At 50.0% G+C, this 25060-nt stretch overlaps 1 protein-coding gene across 14 annotated transcripts in view; it reads right to left on the reverse strand.

Annotated features, from left to right (window-relative positions):
* Window positions 1–24814, reverse strand: part of DNM1 (dynamin 1) — a 139441-nt gene extending 114627 nt beyond the window's left edge. For all 14 annotated transcript variants that reach the window (XR_015948767.1, XR_015948764.1, XR_015948762.1 and 11 more), the window contains exon 1: window positions 24292–24814. Coding sequence is in view for 8 of the 14 variants with exons in the window: in XM_088665336.1 (XP_088521462.1) it covers window positions 24292–24452 (161 nt within the window). In the remaining 6 variants the exon portion in view is untranslated. The remainder of the gene's footprint in view (window positions 1–24291) is intronic.
* Window positions 24815–25060: the final 246 nt, after the last annotated feature.

Raw genomic sequence — 25060 nt, forward strand, 5'->3', positions numbered from 1 at the left:
CGAAATGATTGGCAAACGAAAGCATCCGAAATCTCCTCCAGAGTAAAGCTTTTTCTATCAACCAGACTTTCTAAAGAAATGTAGATACAGACTGGAAAGAAAAGGAGCGGCAGCAGGTAAGATAGCCTGACTCACCAGGAATCTTCTTGCCAAAATCACTGTTCATGACCAAACCCACCCGGGAAGACTTATCCACAAGGGACACCTTTCAGATGAATCATCAAGGGGGTTATTCACACTTACTTTTTGCTCCATTCTTTCTTTCCAGGCACAAGTCCACGCTTAAAAGCTCTTTGTCCAAGCATTCCCCCCCCCCTCCAAAAAAAACCCTGCTCATTATAGCTGAATCAGAACATACGTCAATTCGGGTTTTCCTGGCTCAATTGGCATTGAGCACTAAAGGGAGGGTTTTGTGGGGGAAACTCTGCAGCAAAAAAGGGCACTTGGACATGGAGCTTTAAATAGTGGACCATGCCGGGGGAAAGTGGGGGGGTCAGATAAGTGTGGATAAGCCCCCAATTTGTTTACATGCATCGAACTATGTCTAACCAGAGCCAGTGTGGTGTAGTGGTTAAGAGCGGTAGACTCGGTCTCTGCTCCTCCACATGCAGCTGCTGGGTGACCTTGGGCTAGTCACACTTCTCTGAAGTCTCTCAGCCTCACTCACCTCACAGAGTGTTTGTTGTGGGAGAGGAAGGGAAAGGAGATTGTTAGCCACTTTGAGATTCCTTAGGGCAGTGATAAAGCGGGATATCAAATCCAAACTCTTCTACATTGCTGGGGACTTCTCCTCTTGAAGCCCTGTGCACAAACACACATACCTGGATTTTACTCTGCCCCATTTCATTCTCACATTTTGACCACTTTCATGAGTCATCACTGTTGTGTATTGAGTCAAAGGATTTTATCTCTGTATTATTATTGTCTGTATTTGCATTAGGATAAAGTAACTGCCTTTTGGTTCCAGAGGGTACAGCTACTATTGGTTCATTTAAGCTGCTGTATTTGGATCCTCTGTCTTATTGGTTTCCTCCAAAAGGCAGCACTGTGATTGCTTGATATTGTTCCCTCCAAAATGTATCCCTTCCTAGCTAGTCCCCTGAGCCCGGCGCCTCAGCTGATCTATATGTCTCTTCCAAACTTGCCCATTTTCCAAGGTCACATAATAGGACACAGGTCCACTAGCCCGGGTGATCACACCGGCCACCCACCGCGGACCTCGTGAATAGTTCCTCACCCAGACCAGATCTTCAGGGGCGAGATACCTTGTTGTGTCAGTCTCAGCCTGGGGGGTTGCTCTTGAATTACGGTTTGGCATTTTATCTGGGTGGACATAATCCAGCACCGTTACCAGTCTTCTACCTAAGAGCAGCTCGGCTGGCGACTTGCCCGTCGCAGTACACGGCGTCGCATGCTGCAAAAATAACATTCGCGCAATGCGAGCCGACCAGTTACCCTCCATTAAGCGCGCAATGGATTCTTTGGCTGTTCTTACCATGCGCTCAGCCTGCCCATTGGAGGATGGGTGAAAGGGCGCGGATGTGACCCCTCTTATAAAGTTATCAGCCAAGAATGCCCTGAATTCTTGGGATACAAAAGCTGCCCCATTATCTGATACAATGGTCTCAGGTAACCCGTGGGTAGCAAACAGCTGCCTCAACACCTTGATTACGGCAGCTGATGCCATGCTAGGGACCATCGCCACTTCTAACCATTTGGAATATGCATCAACGATAACCAAAAAGACCTTCCCTTGGAATGGCCCAGCAAAATCTATGTGCAGCCGGCTCCAGGGAGTCCTGGACTGCTCCCACCAGTGGACTGGTGCTCTGGCCACTTCTGGCCGCACCTCTTGGCATGCCTTGCATGTTCGTACCCATTGTTCTATGTTCTGGTCCATTCCAGGCCACCACACATAACATCGGGCTAGCGACTTCATCCTGACCATTCCCGGGTGTCCCATGTGAAGCGTCTCAAGAACCCTGTTTCTCAGTGGTGCTGGGATTATCACCCTATCTCCCCATAGGAGACAACCCTTATGCATGGACAATTCGTGCTGCCTTGTCGCATAAGGCCTGAATTTTTCTTCATGCGGACCACCTGGCCACCCCCTCCCCACCCAAGTGAGCACACGGGAGAGAACAGCATCTTTCCTAGTTTTCTCAGCTATATCCGTAGCTGTTACAGGAGCCCCCGGAAGTGTTTCTAGCATCATAATGTGCTCCGCCGGAGCAGGATCCTCATTGCTCCCGCCAGGAAGGGGCAATCGACTCAGCGCATCAGCATGGCACAACTGTTTCCCCGGCACATGGGTCAAGGTGTACTGGAACCCATTCAGGAATATTGACCAACGCAACATTCTGGGGGAGAGAATTTGTGGCGTTTGTTTGTTTGGGTTGAACAACCCTAACAGTGGTTTGTGGTCCGTTTCAATGGAGAAATGGCGACCGTACAAATAATCATAGAACCTTTTGATTCCGGACACAATAGCCAGTGCCTCTTTATCAATTTGAGCATAGTTGCGCTCTGTGGGCGACAACGTACGGGAATAGAAAGAGATGGGCTTTTCCGACCCATCCGGTTCCCTATGACTCAGCACAGCCCCCAGACCGTATTGAGAGGCATCACATGCCAGGACCAGCGGCTTTGACTCATCATAATGAGCAAGGACGCTCCTGCTACTCAGCATTCCTCGCAAGGAGTCAAAAGCCTTCTGCTGCTCCCGCCCCCATCGCCACACATTCTTTTTCTGCAATAGTCTATGTAATGGTTCAGCTACCGAAGCTTTCTGGGGTAAGAACGAATGATAAAAGTTAACAAGTCCCAGGAATGACTGCAACTCCGTCTTGTTCTGTGGTCGTGGTGCCTCGATGATGGCCTTAATCTTAGCATCTGTGGGGTGGATGCCTGATGCATCAATTTTAAACCCCAAGAAATCCACAGTTGGCACCCCAAAACTGCATTTTTCTTTTTTCAGTTGCAACCCCACCTCCTTGAACTTGAGCAACACTGCACGGACACGCGCAACCAGTTCCTGTGGGTCTTTTCCAGCAATCAAAACATCATCAAAAAATGGCAAGACCCCCGGCAGACCTCTTAACAGGCGTTCCATGAGCCCTTGAAAAATCCCTGGGGCCACACAAGCTCCGAACTGTAATCTGTTAACTCTGAACGCCCCTTTATGTGTGACAATAGTCTGTGCTTCCGCTGATTGTGGGGTTACTGGCAGCTGTTGGTAAGCTTGTGCCAGGTCAATTTTGGCGAACACCTTGCCCCCAGCCAGTTTAGCCAACAGATGTGATACGACTGGAATGGGGTATGAGTTTCCCCTGAGTGCCTTATTGATAGTACATTTGTAATCTGCACATATCCTGACTTCCCCATTTGCTTTAAGGGGTGTGACGATTGGAGTCTCCCACTTAGCAGAGTCCACGGGTGAGAGAACTCCCTGCTTGACCAATTTATCCAGCTCTGCCTCGATCTTGGGTTGCAGTGCAAATGGCACTCGCCTTGGTTTGAGTCGGATTGGAGCCACCCCGGGGTCCAACTCGAAGTCAACTGGGGGCCCTTTATAACAACCCAGTTTTCCATTAAAGAGACCAGCAAATTCCTTGCATAATACCTCACTCATCTCAGGGCAGGTTTGGATTGAATTAAGCCCTGAGATACTCAGTCCCAGGGCAGGGAACCAGTCAGTGCCCAGGAGACTGGGGCGACTGCCCTTCGCAATCACCAGTTTGAGTACAGCCTGTTTGTCCCGGAACTGTACTCTCACGGCACACATTCCCATAACATGGATGCGGCCTGCTGAGTACGACTGCAAGGTTGCCGGAAAGGGCTCCAGAGGGGGCAACTTACCCCTGGGGAAGAATGTCTTCGCGGTCTGGTCCGACACGATGGTGAATGCGGATCCGGAGTCCACCTCCATGTCGCACTGCTGACCCTCAATCTTCACCTTGACGTGTGCCTTGCCTTGCGCTGGAAACTGCACGGCCCTCCCGTTGATCTCCGTTACGTAGTGGCAGTCCTTTAGAAAACGAGTTGCTGTGGGCGGTCTGCGATGCTCCAGTCTAGGTGCTCCTGTCGCTCCCGACGCCGCCGATCTACAGACCCTGGCGATGTGACCCGTCTTTCCGCACGTCCGGCAGATAGCATCCCTGAAACGACAACTCTTCCTTTCATGGTTTCCGCCACAACCTGGGCAACTGCCTCGGCGATCTCTGTGCACTGTGCAGGCCTGACGCACCGACTCGACCCCACGGACTGGGCTCTGGCTCGGAGTAGCCTCTAGCTCGTCCATGGCATGCGCAACTTCTATCTGTGGCTTAGTGGCCTTGCGACTGGCATCAAGCTCCTCTCTTTCATAATTCTCCGTGGCGGTGGCCTCTTTCAAGGCTGAAGCAAGGGTAACCTCTTCTTTAGCCACGATGCGTCTTCTGGCTTTCTTGCTGCTCAGACCACCAATAAACCGATCCAGGAGAGTCTCTTCCAGATTTTGGAAGCCGCAGTGCTGAGCGAGCTTCCGGAGTTCAGCCAGAAATGTGGATACAGACTCCCCAGCATGCTGCTGCCTCTTATGGAACTCCATCCGCCGGGCCATCTTGGTCTCAGTAGGCGCCAAGTGGCTTGTTAGGCAGGCAAGAATATCTTTGAGAGATGTCTCACTCAGCTTCGCTGGAGCAAGTAATGCCTTGGCCAGCTTGAAGGTCTCGGGCCCACAGTAGCTCAGGAATGTGGCCCTTCTTTTGCTGGCATCGGTGATCCCTTGAGCCACTGCAAAGAACTCGAAGCGTTCGACGTAGTCTTCCCATGTGTGGGGCTCTGATGGCTGGAAGGGCTCCAATACCCTTGGACTCTCCATTGTCCTAGCGGGCAGGGTCGTCTTCTCAGCTGGCCAGTGAGTCTTGTTCTAAGCTGCAATCCGGACTCTGAGGCAGGGCTGTGTTTAACCGCTCCTCAGCATTCCGGATCCCATCCTCGTCGCCAGTTGTTGTGACGTGGGGTTTGTGATTTCAGCTCTCTTGACATAACATGCTGGAGACAGTTCTCTAGTAACAGCTCTTTATTAAAGTGAACAAGACTGACTGTGAGGGCAGGAAGGCTACATTTATAGGGACAGGGAACTAGCTAGAAGGGGATACATTTTGGAGGGAACAATATCAGGCAATCACCGTGCTGCCTTTTGGAGGGAACCAATAAGACAGAGGATCCAAATACAGCAGCTTAAATGAACCAATAGTAGCTGTACCCTCTGGAACCCAAAGGCAGTTACTTTATCCTAATGCCTTGAAAGAGGCCACCGCCACGGAGAATTATGAAAGAGAGGAGCTTGATGCCAGTCGCAAGGCCACTAAGCCACAGATAGAAGTTGCGCATGCCATGGACGAGCTAGAGGCTACTCCGAGCCAGAGCCCAGATATAAAATCCTTTGACTCAATACACAACACCCCTCCCCCCCTAGTGAGCACAGCAGACGTAATCCCTCAGGTACTGTGGGGTCCTACAACTTCTACCTGATCTCCTGACAACAGGTGTTGCAGGTTCTGGATTGGGTGTTACCTGTGGTGGAGGGGCTGCTATAGGGGTTTCATCAGGAACAGATGGAGTCCCAGACATCTCAGGGTCCCCGACCTGTACCTCGTCATCCTGAGGACTAGCAGACCCTGGTTCATTTGCTGAAGCCCCTGGTGACTGTACCTCTGGACCATTTTCACTCTGGTCTTGCAGCTGTGCGTCATTAGCCAGGGATGAATTATCTGACTCCTCCCTGCTGAGCGCCCGGCGCCTCAGCTGATCTATATGTCTCTTCCAAACTTGCCCATTTTCCAAGGTCACATAATAGGACACAGGTCCACTAGCCCGGGTGATCACACCGGCCACCCACCGCGGACCTCGTGAATAGTTCCTCACCCAGACCAGATCTTCAGGGGCGAGATACCTTGTTGTGTCAGTCTCAGCCTGGGGGGTTGCTCTTGAATTACGGTTTGGCATTTTATCTGGGTGGACATAATCCAGCACCGTTACCAGTCTTCTACCTAAGAGCAGCTCGGCTGGCGACTTGCCCGTCGCAGTACACGGCGTCGCATGCTGCAAAAATAACATTCGCGCAATGCGAGCCGACCAGTTACCCTCCATTAAGCGCGCAATGGATTCTTTGGCTGTTCTTACCATGCGCTCAGCCTGCCCATTGGAGGATGGGTGAAAGGGCGCGGATGTGACCCCTCTTATAAAGTTATCAGCCAAGAATGCCCTGAATTCTTGGGATACAAAAGCTGCCCCATTATCTGATACAATGGTCTCAGGTAACCCGTGGGTAGCAAACAGCTGCCTCAACACCTTGATTACGGCAGCTGATGCCATGCTAGGGACCATCGCCACTTCTAACCATTTGGAATATGCATCAACGATAACCAAAAAGACCTTCCCTTGGAATGGCCCAGCAAAATCTATGTGCAGCCGGCTCCAGGGAGTCCTGGACTGCTCCCACCAGTGGACTGGTGCTCTGGCCACTTCTGGCCGCACCTCTTGGCATGCCTTGCATGTTCGTACCCATTGTTCTATGTTCTGGTCCATTCCAGGCCACCACACATAACATCGGGCTAGCGACTTCATCCTGACCATTCCCGGGTGTCCCATGTGAAGCGTCTCAAGAACCCTGTTTCTCAGTGGTGCTGGGATGATCACCCTATCTCCCCATAGGAGACAACCCTTATGCATGGACAATTCGTGCTGCCTTGTCGCATAAGGCCTGAATTTTTCTTCATGCGGACCACCTGGCCACCCCCTCCCCACCCAAGTGAGCACACGGGAGAGAACAGCATCTTTCCTAGTTTTCTCAGCTATATCCGTAGCTGTTACAGGAGCCCCCGGAAGTGTTTCTAGCATCATAATGTGCTCCGCCGGAGCAGGATCCTCATTGCTCCCGCCAGGAAGGGGCAATCGACTCAGCGCATCAGCATGGCACAACTGTTTCCCCGGCACATGGGTCAAGGTGTACTGGAACCCATTCAGGAATATTGACCAACGCAACATTCTGGGGGAGAGAATTTGTGGCGTTTGTTTGTTTGGGTTGAACAACCCTAACAGTGGTTTGTGGTCCGTTTCAATGGAGAAATGGCGACCGTACAAATAATCATAGAACCTTTTGATTCCGGACACAATAGCCAGTGCCTCTTTATCAATTTGAGCATAGTTGCGCTCTGTGGGCGACAACGTACGGGAATAGAAAGAGATGGGCTTTTCCGACCCATCCGGTTCCCTATGACTCAGCACAGCCCCCAGACCGTATTGAGAGGCATCACATGCCAGGACCAGCGGCTTTGACTCATCATAATGAGCAAGGACGCTCCTGCTACTCAGCATTCCTCGCAAGGAGTCAAAAGCCTTCTGCTGCTCCCGCCCCCATCGCCACACATTCTTTTTCTGCAATAGTCTATGTAATGGTTCAGCTACCGAAGCTTTCTGGGGTAAGAACGAATGATAAAAGTTAACAAGTCCCAGGAATGACTGCAACTCCGTCTTGTTCTGTGGTCGTGGTGCCTCGATGATGGCCTTAATCTTAGCATCTGTGGGGTGGATGCCTGATGCATCAATTTTAAACCCCAAGAAATCCACAGTTGGCACCCCAAAACTGCATTTTTCTTTTTTCAGTTGCAACCCCACCTCCTTGAACTTGAGCAACACTGCACGGACACGCGCAACCAGTTCCTGTGGGTCTTTTCCAGCAATCAAAACATCATCAAAAAATGGCAAGACCCCCGGCAGACCTCTTAACAGGCGTTCCATGAGCCCTTGAAAAATCCCTGGGGCCACACAAGCTCCGAACTGTAATCTGTTAACTCTGAACGCCCCTTTATGTGTGACAATAGTCTGTGCTTCCGCTGATTGTGGGGTTACTGGCAGCTGTTGGTAAGCTTGTGCCAGGTCAATTTTGGCGAACACCTTGCCCCCAGCCAGTTTAGCCAACAGATGTGATACGACTGGAATGGGGTATGAGTTTCCCCTGAGTGCCTTATTGATAGTACATTTGTAATCTGCACATATCCTGACTTCCCCATTTGCTTTAAGGGGTGTGACGATTGGAGTCTCCCACTTAGCAGAGTCCACGGGTGAGAGAACTCCCTGCTTGACCAATTTATCCAGCTCTGCCTCGATCTTGGGTTGCAGTGCAAATGGCACTCGCCTTGGTTTGAGTCGGATTGGAGCCACCCCGGGGTCCAACTCGAAGTCAACTGGGGGCCCTTTATAACAACCCAGTTTTCCATTAAAGAGACCAGCAAATTCCTTGCATAATACCTCACTCATCTCAGGGCAGGTTTGGATTGAATTAAGCCCTGAGATACTCAGTCCCAGGGCAGGGAACCAGTCAGTGCCCAGGAGACTGGGGCGACTGCCCTTCGCAATCACCAGTTTGAGTACAGCCTGTTTGTCCCGGAACTGTACTCTCACGGCACACATTCCCATAACATGGATGCGGCCTGCTGAGTACGACTGCAAGGTTGCCGGAAAGGGCTCCAGAGGGGGCAACTTACCCCTGGGGAAGAATGTCTTCGCGGTCTGGTCCGACACGATGGTGAATGCGGATCCGGCGTCCACCTCCATGTCGCACTGCTGACCCTCAATCTTCACCTTGACGTGTGCCTTGCCTTGCGCTGGAAACTGCACGGCCCTCCCGTTGATCTCCGTTACGTAGTGGCAGTCTTTTAGAAAACGAGTTGCTGTGGGCGGTCTGCGATGCTCCAGTCTAGGTGCTCCTGTCGCTCCCGACGCCGCCGATCTACAGACCCTGGCGATGTGACCCGTCTTTCCGCACGTCCGGCAGATAGCATCCCTGAAACGACAACTCTTCCTTTCATGGTTTCCGCCACAACCTGGGCAACTGCCTCGGCGATCTCTGTGCACTGTGCAGGCCTGACGCACCGACTCGACCCCACGGACTGGGCTCTGGCTCGGAGTAGCCTCTAGCTCGTCCATGGCATGCGCAACTTCTATCTGTGGCTTAGTGGCCTTGCGACTGGCATCAAGCTCCTCTCTTTCATAATTCTCCGTGGCGGTGGCCTCTTTCAAGGCTGAAGCAAGGGTAACCTCTTCTTTAGCCACGATGCGTCTTCTGGCTTTCTTGCTGCTCAGACCACCAATAAACCGATCCAGGAGAGTCTCTTCCAGATTTTGGAAGCCGCAGTGCTGAGCGAGCTTCCGGAGTTCAGCCAGAAATGTGGATACAGACTCCCCAGCATGCTGCTGCCTCTTATGGAACTCCATCCGCCGGGCCATCTTGGTCTCAGTAGGCGCCAAGTGGCTTGTTAGGCAGGCAAGAATATCTTTGAGAGATGTCTCACTCAGCTTCGCTGGAGCAAGTAATGCCTTGGCCAGCTTGAAGGTCTCGGGCCCACAGTAGCTCAGGAATGTGGCCCTTCTTTTGCTGGCATCGGTGATCCCTTGAGCCACTGCAAAGAACTCGAAGCGTTCGACGTAGTCTTCCCAGGTGTGGGGCTCTGATGGCTGGAAGGGCTCCAATACCCTTGGACTCTCCATTGTCCTAGCGGGCAGGGTCGTCTTCTCAGCTGGCCAGTGAGTCTTGTTCTCAGCTGCAATCCGGACTCTGAGGCAGGGTTGTGTTTAACCGCTCCTCAGCATTCCGGATCCCATCCTCATCGCCAGTTGTTGTGACGTGGGGTTTGTGATTTCAGCTCTCTTGACAAAACATGCTGGAGACAGTTCTCTAGTAACAGCTCTTTATTAAAGTGAACAAGACTGAAGACTGAGGAGAGGAAAGCTACATTTATAGGGACAGGGGACTAGCTAGGAAGGGATACATTTTGGAGGGAACAATATCAAGCAATCACAGTGCTGCCTTTTGGAGGAAACCAATAAGACAGAGGATCCAAATACAGCAGCTTAAATGAACCAATAGTAGCTGTACCCTCTGGAACCAAAAGGCAGTTACTTTATCCTAATGCAAATACAGACAATAATAATACAGATATAAAATCCTTTGACTCAATACACAACAAAAACTGCTAGAACCGCACCCCCACTATAGTTCCCTCATCAATGGCAACTGCTCACTCCCAGGCTGGCCTTCAGGGCTGGAGGCTGGGTGGCAGCAGCTGCCACTCCACTCCCAGGTCAGGCCAGCAGAAGTGTCGGAGAGGTGCGCAGCCTACAAAAGCAGTATAGGGCGGATGTATGCAGGAGGCCCTCTTCTGCAGAGCTCAGTGATCAGTTGGGTAGATAAGCTGCCTTCAGCCCTGGCCAGCACAGCTAGGGTGGAGCTGTCTGGGGTTCATGAGCGTTGTCTGAAACATCAGGAGGGCAATAGGTTGGCAAAGGTTACTGTGAGCCAAGGTAAAAATAAATGTTTTTCAAAGGCCAGATCTAAATTGAGCACTTATCCTATGAAAACAACACAATAAGTTTGCTTTAAAGACACAGAAGCTGAGTACTTCCATACGTGAGTTTTTACATTGGCAGGAGGCTGACTCAGATGTCCACCTGGTTTTGCTGCTTTAGTAAACTGATTTCTCTTTCCAAATACTAGAAATGAGCCTTGTAAGGGGGGGGGCAGAGTGAGTGGGTTTGACTCTTGTCTGGAAATAAATTCTCTGCCCAACACAGCATGACAAATTCAGCCCCTGCAGCTAAGGGAATCAAGAGCTGCATCTTCTCCAGATCATTAACTTGCAGCACGGAGGATTTGCAGTTTTCCTCAATCAAGGGCCTTATCCTGGCAAAACACTGAGCCACCCATTTTGGTTCAAGGGTCAGACCAAAGTACGTCCTCCGCGCTAAGTCAAGGCACATAATTAGCTGAGTGGCAGAGCAAGTGCTTTGCTTGCAGAGGGTCCTAATCTCAGTTCCCGGCATCTCCAGGTAATGCTGGGACTCTCACATCCCACCAGATTTCTCCTACCTGTTTTCAACTCCTCCTCACACTAAAACCACCCCTTTCCCTAAATGGCCTCAGTCCAGTATACCTGAAGGAGCGTCTCCACCTCCATCATTCTGCCCGGACACTGAGGTCCAGCACCGAGGGCCTTCTGGCGGTTCCCTCATTGTGAGAAGCCAAGTTGCAGGGAACGAGGCAGAGGGCCTTCTCGGTGGTGGCGCCTGCCCTGTGGAACGCCCTCCCAACAGATGTCAAAGAGGAAAACAACTACCAGACTTTTAGAAGACAGACCTGTTCAGGGAGGCTTTTAATGTTTAATAGATTGTTGTGTTTTCTTTTTCTGTTGGAAGCCGCCCAGAGTGGCTGGGGAAACCCAGCCAGATGGGGGGGGGGTTATAAATAATAAATTATTATAAATTATTATTATTTCCCACGCCTCCCTCCCTATTCTCATCCCTTCTACTTCTGCAAATATATCTTATTATATATTTAAGATGAATAGGCTCTTAAGAGCAAGCCTGTCTTCAGAGAGAGTTCAGTGATGTTTGCTGCACTTATATGAGTGTGTGCTGGTTAATAAAATACCTGTTATATGTTACTACAGTGAATCTGGAACTTCATGTAGAAGATAGCACATGGTACCAGGAATGAAATAATATGTGTAAGGCAGCTGAGGAATGGAAGACAAAGAGAGTTTGAGCAAAGCAGGGGCTGAAATGCACGGAGAAGAAAAAGGCAGCAATTTTAAACAATATCAGATGTTTGATTAAAGAAGGAATGGGGAAAGACTGCAGCACAACTGTCAACATTTCCCTCTTCTCGCCAGGAATCCTATTCGGAATAAGGGAATTTCCTTTTTAAAAAGGGGAAACGTTGACAGCTATGCCACGGGGGGGGGGGGGTGTGGTGGTGGTAGTTTTAAGCAACAGGACTGATTTGAGTGAAGCAACCAAGGTGTGTTAGCTTCTGTGTTGTACCCATTGCCACTATTTCTCCTTTTTGATATTTAAAAAAAGTCAAACAGGAGAAATAGTGGCAATGCGTACAATACAGAAGCCTACACCGAACAACAACCCCTTAGCATTCCTCCCTTCCCAAGAGTCTTGGACCTCTCCCATTGTTTTAAATCCCCACTTTTCCATGCTCAGTTTCCCCCTCCCTTCTTCCTCCTATGCCACAGCCGCTGCTGTTGTGCAACTTGACTTCCCTTTCGATTCCCTACCCAGCCCTGACTTCATGGAAATCCAGGGTTGTTGTGATGAGGCATTCCAAATCCCCCAGTGGGAGCTACATGGTGACAGACCAGTGCAAATATAGTGTAGAGAGATGTCACATACACACAACCCTTTGCATTACATTGCGCTTATGGGTTGGCAACAAAACTCTCAGAGATGGTTTATTATATATTCAGCATAAAGCTTTTATTGGTCTGTACCACTTCAGGAAAGTGGAAGAGCAGGTATCTGAATGGAGAGGGAAATAGAAAGGAAAATTTGATTGGTTGTTGATGATGATGATGATACTGCTATCAATGTGCATGGTGCTGTACAGTCCTAGTGGACTTGCAACCAAAACAACAGCAAAGGACATCCTATTTAGAAAGCTTGCTGTCTTACAATATAAGACACAACACAACAGGAAAAACAGAACCACGATGGAAGTGGGTGGGAAGCAAATTCTTAAAAGTTACATAGCAGTCCTTATAATGACCAGCTTGAATGACAACAGTTCAAGGGCACAGTTTGATGGAGCTGGGCTTTCTGCAGAGCTGGTGGAATGAGTCCTGCTGATTCCCATCCCTCCCACTGAGGTAGCCTGCTAGAAAGACTGCTACCAGCTGGCAGTTGTAGGAGAGGAGGCTCCTGATAAATCTGGCCTGTCAGCAGAACTGAATTAGGGGTCTGAATTCCCTGTATGGTAGTTTTCTATACGCAAGCAGATTTGCTTGTTTTTGCACAAGGGAGAAGACAGACACTATGCTTGATGAAGCCCAGGTACAGCTCTTTCCACTTGATTTTTTTCTGAATGGATAGGTTTTCCTATCAGTGGTCAGGTGTGCAGCTATAAATCTATACCTACTTTCCTCAGAGCAGGAAACAACAGTATTGGGGCAATTCTGGACATTCGGTTTATTGCACATTCATCCTGACTGTTTGCGGGGAAAGTAGATGACACTGAGGCAAGCGAGCTGTCAGGTTGGACACATGCTGCTTAACATCTACATGAAACTGTTGAGTGGGGTCATCCAGAGTTTTGGAGGATATTGTCAGCAATATGCTGAGGACACGCAGCTTTACTTCTCCTTTACATCTGCTGGTGAGACAGTGGATGTGCTGGACCATTGTCTTGCCTCGGTAATGGACTGGATGAGAGCCAACAAACTGAAACTCAATCCAGATAATACTGAGGCACTGTTGGTGGGTGGGTCCCTAGACCAGCTGGGTGGGAGGTGGCCTGCTCTTGATGGGGTTACACTAAGGTTACCAGATTTTTTTCAATGAATCCGGGGACACTTTTCAACCTCCTACTAAATACAGTCATACCTTGGGTTGCAAACGCTGCAGGTTGCACGTTTTCGGGTTACGGACCACACCAAACCCAGAAGTACCGGAATGGGATACTTCTGGGTTTTGGCACTCGCGCATGCGCAAAACCAAAAAATGACATCATGCGCAGAAGTGCCAAATCATCAAATCAAGCGCATGCGCAGGAGTGCTGTGGGTTCATAGCTGCCAAGTATCCCGTTTTCGCTGGGAAACTCCTTTTTTTTCCTACCGTTTCCCGGCAGTCTCCCATATCTGTTATTATCCCTTATTCTCCCTTAAATCTGCTTCTGCCCGCGGCCATTTTTCTGGTGCCGCTTTGCCCTTCTATGGGCACCAGAAAATGGTGGCGCCAGCACCAGAAGTCGCTTCTACGCGTGTCCGAAAATGTGTAGACGCAACTTCCGGTGGCGCTTTGCCCTTCTATGGGCACCAGAAAATGGTGGCGCCAGCGCCGGACATCGCTTCTACGCGTGTCCGGAAACGCGTAGACGCAACTTCCGGTGGCGCTTTGCCCTCCTTTGGGCACCAGAAAATGGCGGCGGCGGAAGTCGCTTCTACGCGTGTCCAGAAATGCGTAGGTGCAAATTCTGGTGGTGCTTTGCCCTTCTATGGGCACCAGAAAATGGCGACGCCGGTGCGGAAGTCGCTTTTACACATTTCCGGTCATGCCTAGAAGAGACTTCCGGCACTGGCACCGCCATTTTCTGGTGCCTATAGAAGAGCAAAGCACCACCAGAAGTTGCGTCTACGCAACGTCTGGTGTCGCGCGGCTGCCGATCCCGGATTTTTCCATCCAGGTCTTTGCAGGTATGTGTGGGTTGCGAACGCTGTGGGTTGCGAACACGCCTCCCACACAGATCACGTTCACAGCCCAAGGTATGACTGTAGATGGATTTTGTCAGGGGACTGATTAGTAAATCTGGGACTGTCCCCGGGAAACAGGGACGTCTGGTAACCTTAGGTTACACTCCCTCTGAAGGAACAGGTATGTAGCCTGGGGGTACTCCTGGATCCTCTGCTGTTGCTTGAAGTTCAGGTGGCCTCAGTAGCCCGGAGTGCCTTCCATCAGCTTTGGCTGGTATCCTAGCTGTGCCCCTATCTGGACAGGGACAGCCTAACTATTGTTGTCTATGCTCTGGTAACCTCAGGGTTGGATTACTGCAATGCATTATACATAGGGCTGCCTTTGAAGATGGTTTGGAAACTTCAGCTAGTACAGAATTCAGTGGCCAAGTGCTCACCAGGGCCAATTCAAACTGATGGTTTTGACCTATACAGCCTTAAACATCTCATGATCACAATACCTTCAGCACTGCCTCTCTCCATATGAACCTACCTAGACAACCCTAATATCTCATGAGGCCCTTCTTCATGTGCCTCCTCCACAAGAGGACCAGGAGGTGGCAACACAAGAACGGGCCTTTTCTGCAGTGGCTCTCCATTTGTGAAATGCTCTCCCCAGGGAGGCTCACCTGGACCCTTCTTTACAGATAGTTAGGCGCCAGATGAAAATGTTTCTCTTCAACCAGGCATTCAGCTGGTTAACATTCTATGGTCTTTTAAATGTGTTGTAGAAACAGAGATTATTGGTTTCTGTTTGTTATTTTTACTATGTATTTTGTGGTTTTAATATTTTAATTTTATGTAGTGAACTGCCCTGAGATCTACAGGTGTGTTGTTGTTTAGTCGTGTCAGACTCTTCGTGACCCCCTGGACCAGAGCACGCCAGGCACTCCTGTCTTCCACTGCCTCCCGCAGTTTGGTCAAACTCATGTCGGTAGCTTCGAGAACACTGTCCAACCATCTCGTCCTCTGTCGTCCCCTTCTCCTTGTGCCCTCCATCTTTCCCAACATCAGGATCTTTTCCAGGGAGTCTTCTCTTCTCATGAGGTGGCCAAAGAATTAGAGCCTCAGCTTCAGGATCTGTCCTTCCAGTGAGCACTCAGGGCTGATTTCCTTCAGAATGGATAGGTTTGATCTTCTTGCAGTCCATGGGACTCTCAAGAGTATCCTCCTACAGAGTCTCTACAGGTGTAGGGCAGTATAAAAAACTTAATCAATAAATGAATAAATGAAGCAGACCGAGAGGAGCTTGTGAGGAGATACAGGGTCTGCTTCCTCAACCAATATGATTCAGCAGCTAAAAGGCTAGGTGACCCTCGCTTGCTACGGACCTCCTGTGTCACCTTAGGCAAGTCACACCACCTCTCGGCCTCTGACAGGAGCTGCCAGCAGGAACACCACAGGCAGCCAACTTTTGGTGGACACAAACTCAGTCTGTGATGCACTGAGGCAGATGTGTGGGGTACCTTTTTCAACTTGAGGGCCATTTTCACATCTAGGAAACCTTCCAAGGGCCACACACCAGTGATGAACTGAACAGCAAATGTAAATGTTACATTTGTACAGTTGAGTTATTTATACGCACCCATCTCTAACCTCCACCCAGGCAGGAAAAGCCATGTTCAGAGCTTAAGGCATGACAAAAATGCTTGGGCCGCATTTACACCATACATTTAGAATGCTAGGATGCCACTGCAGACACTCATGGGAGGTGTAGCTTGTTAAGGATGCTGAGAATTGTTAAGTGACACCTATCCCCCCCCCCATATCTACAATTTCCCCGAGTGGTTTAACAATCCCTCTTCACAGGGAATATGGACCTCCTGAGAAATCTCAGCACCCTGAACAAACTGCAGCTCCCAGAATTCTTTGGGGGGAACAATGCCTGTTCAAAGTGGTGCAATTAGCACTCTAAATGTATGGTGTGAATGTGGCCAGACAGAGAGCCTTGGAGGCTAGCAGTAAGGTGAGGGTGGCTGCTTACACATCACCAACAGAGAGGAAAAGCAGGGGTGTGGGACTGCAGCAGCTGCTGGCCACTCCTCCTGAGGCCTTTGGCCATTCCCCCTTATTGGAGGTCAGAGGGGTGTGTTCCATGCATGGCATCCATCCCCTAAATTAGCCTCAGGTGCAGTGCAAGGTGCTCTCCCACTGCCAGTGTGGGATGCAGTGAGTCAACTACCTGTCCAGTTTGCTTTTCTAAATGGAATGGGGGCGTGGGTGGAGCTGTGCACTGAGCCTCTTTGGACTTGCCGATGAGAAGGTCGGAGGTTCGAATCCCCGCAACAGAGTGAGCTCCCGTTGCTCTGCCCCAGCTCCTACCAACCTAGCAGTTTGAAAGCATGCCAGTGCAAGTAGATAAATAGGTACTGCTGTGGCAGGAAGGTAAACAGCATTTCCGTGCGCTCTGGTTTCTGTCATGGTCTTCCATGCACCAGAAGCGACTTAGTCATGCTGGCCAAATGACCCGGAAAGCTGTCTGTGGACAAATGCCGGCTTCCTCGGCCTGAAAGCGAGATGAGCGCTGCAACCCCATAGTCGCCTTTGACTGGACTTACCCGTCCAGGGGTCCTTTACCTTTACCTTACCTCTAAATGGAATGGGGGAACAGATGGGACACACACCATCTTGTCCTCTGCATAAGGCAGCACATTGTCTTGGCCTTGGCCTGTTTATGTAGCCTTGCCCTAGAGCAGAGTGGGGCACCTGTTGCTGGGTTCTAGCTCCCATTGTCCATGACCACTGGCCATGCTGGCTGGGACTGAGGGGAGTCCAACAATATTCTGGAGGGTTGTAGGTTCACTGCCTTTGCCTTGAGCCACCTTACACACAGGGCCAGCTCTAGGGGTAGTCTGGGTGGCGCGGGGTGCCAGGGTGCCGGCCCGTGCTGCGCGCTGTGCCCGCCCACCAGCCGCGGCAAGAAACGGGGCAGGGGCGCTGGAGCGATCTCCGCACCACGGCTCCAGGGCACCCGACGTGCTTGAGACGGCCCTGGTTAGAGTGTTGGCCATGAAGCTCACTGGGTGTGACCCACCTCTATTCTACATGAGAAAGGAAGCTGAATTTTCCAATGAAAGAATTTCAAAGGCACCCTTAGCATGGTGAATTAAAACTCGTCGATCAGTTCTTAGTATTTAGGTTTGATCCAAGATAAATGCCCTGTCCAACTCCTAGCATTACTACCATAGGAGGACTGGGTTTTCATCAATTCCTGCTGGCCACTGTGCTTCTATGAGGCTTTACGTAGAATCGCCACTGGCTATACACTTTCAGTTTCTTTGCCATTTTGGCACCACTCTTTACCTCCCTCCGCCCTGGTGTTGTCAGACTCCCCACCCCACCCCACCCCAGCATCCCTGACCAGACTGGACAGACTACCTTGGCAGGTGCTGGACTCTCCAATTCTGTTTGTTTGTTTGAAGACTCCTGCAGCCCAGCGGGTGCCAAAGTCTTGCTCTGCTTTCCTTTGGACCACATCAGTGCGGCTAAGAGGAGGCCGTCTTATTGTCTGGACAGCCCAGGACCTCCAGACACAATGAGGGGAGGTCACCTCAGTGCTATTAGCACAGCAAGGCATAGCTGCCAAGTATTCCCTTTTCTCGCGAGGAAGCCTATTCAGCATAAGGGAAAATCCCTTTAAAAAAGGGATAACTTGGCAGCTATGCAGCAAGGATAACATGGGAGGCAGCAGCTATGAGTCAGTCTCTGCAGTCACAGAAAGCGCTGTGATTCTCCAGTGGTTTTGACTTCACCCCCAGAGGCACACTCCATTCTCTCTCAAGACAGACGGATGCCAAAAACAAAGTTCATTTGGGACTGGCACCCAAAATGGCTCAGTACTCATTTCAAGGTGATTTCTGTTGTCTCATTTTTTACCACCCCCCACCCCCCCAATAAAAATGAAAACCACAGGCTACTTGAAGGAAAAACACTTTTTACTTACTTACTTACTTACTTACTTACTTACTTACTTACTTAAAGGTAAAGGGACCCCTGACCATTAGGTCCAGTCATGACCTACTCTGGTGTTACGGCGCTCATCTCGTGTTATTGGCCAAGGGAGCCGGCGTATAGCTTCCAGGTCATGTGGCCAGCATGACAAAGCCGCTTCTGGTGAACCAGAGCAGCACACGGAAATGCCGCTTACCTTCCCGCCAGAGCAGTACCTATTTATCTACTTGCACTTTGACGTGCTTTTGAACTGCTAGGTTGGCAGGAGCAGGGATCGAGCATCGGGAGCTCACCCCGTCGCGGGGATTCGAACCGCCGACCTTCCAATTGGCAAGCCCTAGGCTCTGTGGTTTAACTCACAGCGCCACCCGTGTCACTTACTTACTTACTTACTTACTTATTGCATTTATTGCCACCTTTTTCCTCCATGGAGCACAAGGTGGAACACAGTTCTCCTCCTCCCCATTTTATCCTCACAACAACCCTTCGAGATAGGTTAGGCCTAGAGGCAGTAACTGGCCCAAGGTCACCCAGAGGGCTCCTTGACTGAGTGGGGACCTGTACCCTAGTCTCCCAGGTACCACCACTCTATATTTGAGCAGAAATGTTTAAAGATGTAAAAGTGTTCATGGTGAGGTGGGAACCTTGGTTCTGAGCATGTTCTGGGTGGGTGCTAAATGCATGCTCAGTGTTAAAAGAGATTGAGACCCATGCACATCCTAATCGAGGAATTTAGTGAAACGCCTTTGGTGCCTGAGGGAAGACGTGCCACCAACACTCCCCTCCAGAAAAAGATCCAGGACCCCCCCCCCCGGTGGGGTGGAAGCAGAATGCCACCCAAGGCAGGTTGCCTCACTGGTGCACCAGCCATGCGAGGGCAGCAAGCTAGCTTAGGGGCTGCAGGGCAGAACATATGACACACATTTCTAGCCAATTTCCACCCTTCAGAATTTGCTACCTGGGACAGCAGCCTCACTCTGCCTTGTGGTGGGGCCGGCCCTACCCAGAAGCCTCATGGGGCAGATCTACACTCATGGTTTTTAACATTAAGGAAGGGTTTAGGAATGGTTTTGATAATGTAGATGGACACAAGACGTCCTACTTTTTAGTTCATAATGCATTATTATGTTGTCTTTTTTATTGCTTAATTTTTAATCATTTTATGCTGCTATATCGGTGAAACACTGATACTGCATTAAAACTGGGAACCCCCTCCGATGGTATTCAAGGGGCAGATAACAAAGGACAGGGAGGGGGGAGGGAGGGAGGATTAAAGTTTGACACCAGAGGGCGGAACAGAGCAACCAGCAACCAGCAGCAGGGAGAGAAACAGCATTTTGGAAAATGGTGTTGCTGGGTATTGCTTACATTTGACAGAAAAAACCAAGGGAGAAAAATGTTTTAATAAGCAAGTGTGCCCTGAGTCGTTTTAGAACAGCATATCTGATATTGTTCTAATAGGGGGATATAATGTTAAACAGCTCAGTGTAGATCCAGCCATGGGTCTTGGGAGAACCAGTCCCACTGTGGTGCCAGCTATAAAGATCCCTCATCTGCTTAACACCCTCATTTGGGATCACTGTCTGTAGCCTGTAGGCTACAGCTTTCTGCTTGCTCCAGGCACCTTCCATCCTCAGTGGTGCAGTTAGGGACTTGTGCAGTGTGATATAGTGGTAGCAGCACTAGCCGTAGACCTGTGAGACCAGGTCCTAATCTCCACTCAGCCATGTAGTTCACTTGGCCAGAAACTCTCTCTCAGCCCAACCTACCTTGCAGGGTGGTTGTGAGGAAAAATGGCAGTTGGATAATCGTGTGTCCACCTTGCGGGAGAATACAAGGCATTACCAGAAGTGGCAAGAAGGGTATGGCTGGGCTGATGTCCTTCACCTGGAAACCCAGCCAGATGGGCGGGGTATAAATAATAAATTATTATTATTATTATTATTGTTATTTCATCAACTATGAACAATTGATTGCTGCACACTTTGAACTGTAATGCAAGATTTATATTAGATTTATATGTGAGAGATATCATATGGTTTGAAACCATCTCTATAATGGCTTTGTGGTTACAGGTTGTATTTTGCATTTCATTTGTAGACCTTGTGACTGGTGTTTCTGTTTACTGTCACTGCTAGCCTTATGCAAGAAAACAATATACACAAATACATAAAATGTGTGCACTTTGTGCTCCTTGGAGGAAAGGTGGGTTATAAATGGTGGATTTTTTAAAGGGACTTAAACCTCTTGGGATAAAATGTGGCTCTGTTGGGAGACCATTCCTGCTCATTCAGCTGAGGGCCCCAGACTTTTGCCTTCAAGCCTAACAGAACCACTTTCCATTCCTTAAAAAATGGCCCCCGCTCTGCCAGGTCTGCAAATGGCGGACTAGAGGCCTTCATGAAAGAATTCTAAGAATTGCATAAAGAACAACCATTTTAAAATCTGAAGGTTTCAGTGCATAGAGTCAATGTGTGTGTAAAGCACATATTGAAGTCAGCCTGATTGTCAAGACTCGGTTATTCCCCTACTACTCATCAGTTCAGCAGAAGGCCTGTGCATCCTTCTGACCCTGTTTGAAGCCAATCTACACAATGCTGTTTTGTACCTACTTTTATTCAGGGTGTGTGTGTGTGTGTGTGTGTGTGTGTGTGTAACTGCAGCCTCAGACCATTCAGAAGCCAGTATTCAAAAGACACACTTCATCAGCAGGATTATAGAATGGTTTTGTAGGTTTTTTTAAAGCTATCAGACACAGCCAAAGGGGTGTGTTATCAAAACACAGCTGCCTGCTGCCATCTTCACAATTTATTGCTGTAATGTAGAACAACCTATATAGCATTTCAAATGCAGTTGCAATAGGCTACACACACCACACTCCCCAACTCAGTCTTCTAAGCCACTTAACCCTCTGACGGCATTTGATATCAGGAGATGGCATCTTGGCCCCTCCCCCCCCCCAATAATTTATCTGGAAGGATTTAACTTTTCCTCTGCCCTCTCGCTCAACAGCTCTGCTTGGAACCCTTCAAGACCTAAAGAAACTGCAGCACTGTGGATCTGCTGCTGCCATGGAGACGACTGAAGGAAATCTAGTGAGGTCACATCCCTGCAGGCTCTCTTGGAGAAGAGACCAATCAGAAGAGGACAAAATGCAGAAACCCATTCATTCACCTGCCCTCCATCCACCAGGCACTCCAATAAACAACAGAAATATGAATGCATCACTTGTCTCATGGCCAAAGGATAGTTCCAGTCTGTCACTCTTTTGGAGGTGGGATTCAAGCACGTACCAGCAAATCCAGGTTGCACGATTCCCCAAAACCTGCTTCCCTAAAAGATTGGACTTTTTGCAATAAGGACTTTTTTTATCAGGCCACATTGCAGCTGGCTAATAAAAAGGTCTAGCCAACTCCCCCACCCCACCCCAGCTGCAGGCCCCCATTTTTTTTTCCAGCTGAGTTGATGACAACAATAATAGTCTTTGCGAGGTGGGGAGTGATTGATTCCACATACAATCAACCTGGGCATGCCAGCAAAAACCCCAGGACATTCCAAATGTGCACCCAGTGAAGGTTTTTCAATCCTATAATAAACAGCCCCCTTGGATGTCTGTTGTTTTAGGTTTTTGCTGTGGAAGCAGCAGTAGAGACATACAGTTTTGCAGCTTGGGCTGTCTCTTAACAATGCTGATCCTAAATGAAATTCAACAGCTCTCAGGTCATTTTGGTCAAGAATGGAGCTGGAAGTGGCCATTTGAGATGCAAAGGTATCAGTGCTATTTTAAACACACACACACACACACACACACACACACACACACACACACACTTTCATTGTGGACATGAAGAGAGGGAAGGGTGACCAAATATATTGTATAGAAAATTAAAATACGGCTTGTTTCCAGAAGCCCCTCTTCTCTCAGTGGGAATCACCAGGTACCAATCTCCTAGCCTTAGTGAAGTCTTCCCAATGGAAATGAATTAAAATAAGCATCAAACCGCTACCAGCCAGCTCATAAGTGTCCCGCAGGAACAGCCTGTGTGAGCCACCTTTCCTGATTGCCTGCTATTTGCAGAGGTTTCTGGAGGTTGGCTTGAAGGTCACATGAAAGGAAACCATCACCAGTATTTTACTACTAAAAGGGGGCACCCAAAATGCTGATTTTCCTTACAAAGGAGCAAACATTTCATCTTCCCTCCTGGATCCTCAACATGCCATCACCCAGGATACACAGAGAAGAGTATACCTAAGAGATGCTAAGCCATATTGCTAGCTGGCCTAGTCAATAACCACCTCCCATCTTTTATCTGTTGGGTAACTAATTCCCTGTGAAACCAGACAAATATAAGCAAGCAAAAGGTGTGCTGCATTCAGCAGCACCCCCTCCCCAGTCCTTCCTGGAATTTCACCTGGTGCAGGATTGTGTCCAAGGCGAGGCTTATAAACAGAGGAGGCAAATACCTCCTAGGGGGAAGGCGCTGATCTTAGCACATCTTGGCCGTGAAAGTGTGGTGCATCACTAAGACATTTCTTGACAAGGTGCTTATTTCATATGCGACCAGCAGAACCGTTACACTTGGCTCTTCTCTCCACCCCTATAAGCAGCTTCGGAAATTGCAATGTGGAAAAACACACATTGATGCATAAATTGCATCATTTTGCAAGAGGGAGGGAGGGAGAGAATGGTGATGAATCCAAAAACAGAAAATCCAAAAATATGGCTAAGCTCCCTACCATGACATTTCTTTACCATCTTGAGATTACATAACAGAGAGGCTTTTGACCGGGTTTTGAAAATCTCCAGAAGATGGCAAACACTCTCCTTGAAGCAACCTCCTCTTCCTTCCTATCTTCACACACACACACACACACACACACACACACACACACACACACTTCACCGCAGCCCTGCAATTGCCCTCTAGCAACATAATGAAAAAGCGGGTGGGGGGGAGAGGAAGAAACAGAGGAAGAGACGGACTCTCCTCCCAGCCTCGCTCTGCCCCAGGAGCAATTCTGCCTTCCTACATGGAGCTTTCCCCCCGCCTCTCTAAATGAATAAATGATTTAGGATTAAAACCGTCAAATCTCCCCTGCGCGGTGATGTGGACACGGCACAGCACCAGACCTCGGATTGCCTCCTTTCGCTCTTCCTCTAACAACTCCCCCCCCCGCGCGCGCACTCCAAATGGCTCCTTTTGTGCAGTAAATCACTCCAACGAGCAGCGGAGGAGGCGGCGGGCGATGTTGCTATAACGCGCCCACCCCCCGCCCTTCAAACTGTCTGCACACACACTGATGCTCACCTCCACCCCAAGCCCTTCCCTTCAAACGGCAAGCATCTTTTCATTGAAACCGATCGTGATCTCGTTCTCAGGGCAGGAATTGCATTTCATACCCACCCAAACAGAAGGAAACAGAGGTGCGCGCACACACACACACACACACACACAGAGAGAGAGAGAGAGAGAGAGAGAGAGAGAGAGAGAGAGAGAGAGAGAGAGAGAGAGAGAGAGAGAGAGAGAGAGAGAGAGAGAGAGAGAGAGAGAGATCCATCTATAGATTCCCCCTAGTTTTAGCGTATGTGAAATGCAAACGCGCCACTTGTGGAGGCTTGCCAGTAAACAGGGACATTATCTTATCCCTTCGGGGTGGGAGAAGGATGCGGAGTCCCCCCTCATCCTGATGAAGGTGATGGCTCGTGGAATGTCACCTGCCAATCACGGGGGCTTCCTGTTTTTCTGCAACATCCTCGGCGCGGAGGGCGAATCCGCAGTGCTGAGGAATGGCTGCGTGAGAGGGGGGAGAGCTTTTCCCGCTCGCCCATCGCAGGGAGCCAAAGCGGCTCTAGATCCCTCCCCTCCCCTTCCCTAGCCTCCGTTTCCCCGCTATTTCGGATTTCCACTGGGCAAGGGCGGCAGGAGGGGGACTTCCGCGCATTAAGCCGGATGTCTGCTCTGCGCGAGCATCCGCAGAAGTCCAGGACTAATTAAGGTGCGGGCGCGGGGGATGGTATAAAATAAAATAGATGGTTTAAATAAATACCACCAGCTCCCTTACCTTCCGACGAAATTTTCCAGGACGGAGCTCTTCCCGGCGCTCTGCCCTCCAACCACAGCGATCTGGGGCAGGTCGAGGTCGGCGTTCTGGCCGATGACAGCGAAAGCATCCTGGAGCTGGTTGACCAAGGGGATGAGATCCTCCATTCCTCGGTTCCCCATGGCTGCTGCAAGCGGCGGGGAGAGATCTCACGTCTCCAGCGGCTTGCAAAGCGTCTCTCTCGGAGGGCTTTTAATTTTTTGCAGGGGGGGGGCCTCTCGTCTCAAAGGCTCGTCGACGGCTCGTCTTTGGCCCCCCAAGTCCTCATCGATGCGTGTCTCCTTTTTTGCGCGCGCGCAGATGGGAGTCCTGCCCACCTTCCCAGCCCTGGGACTCGAGGTGCCCGAGGGGGCTGCTGCTGCGCCCTCCCTTTCCTTTCAGCAGCCCCGCACCCCGCTCCGCCTAAATCAGGCTCCTCGCCGGGTCTCTGCAGCAGCGCAGCCTACCACGAATGAAGCTCCCTTTAGCCACCTGGTCCTAAGCCGGATGGAGAACGTACTTGCTCACAATCGCCGCCAGAGGGGGGTTCGGAGCAGCCACTCGGCTCAGAGAGCTTCATGGGAGCTGTAGTTCTTTCCTTTCCTTTGGCTTCCCTCTGTCTCCCGTCCCCTTCCCCAATTCAAATTCAGTTCATATATTGGGTGGGTGCGGAGGTGTCGTTGCTCTTCAGCTCCCACCATCCTTGACCACTGCTGGAAGCTGGAGAGGCACAGACCCCCCCCATCCTTCG

The sequence above is a fragment of the Zootoca vivipara genome, chromosome Z2 (assembly GCF_965207765.1).
Source record: "Zootoca vivipara chromosome Z2, rZooViv2.hap1.1, whole genome shotgun sequence".
Classification (NCBI taxonomy): domain Eukaryota; kingdom Metazoa; phylum Chordata; class Lepidosauria; order Squamata; family Lacertidae; genus Zootoca; species Zootoca vivipara.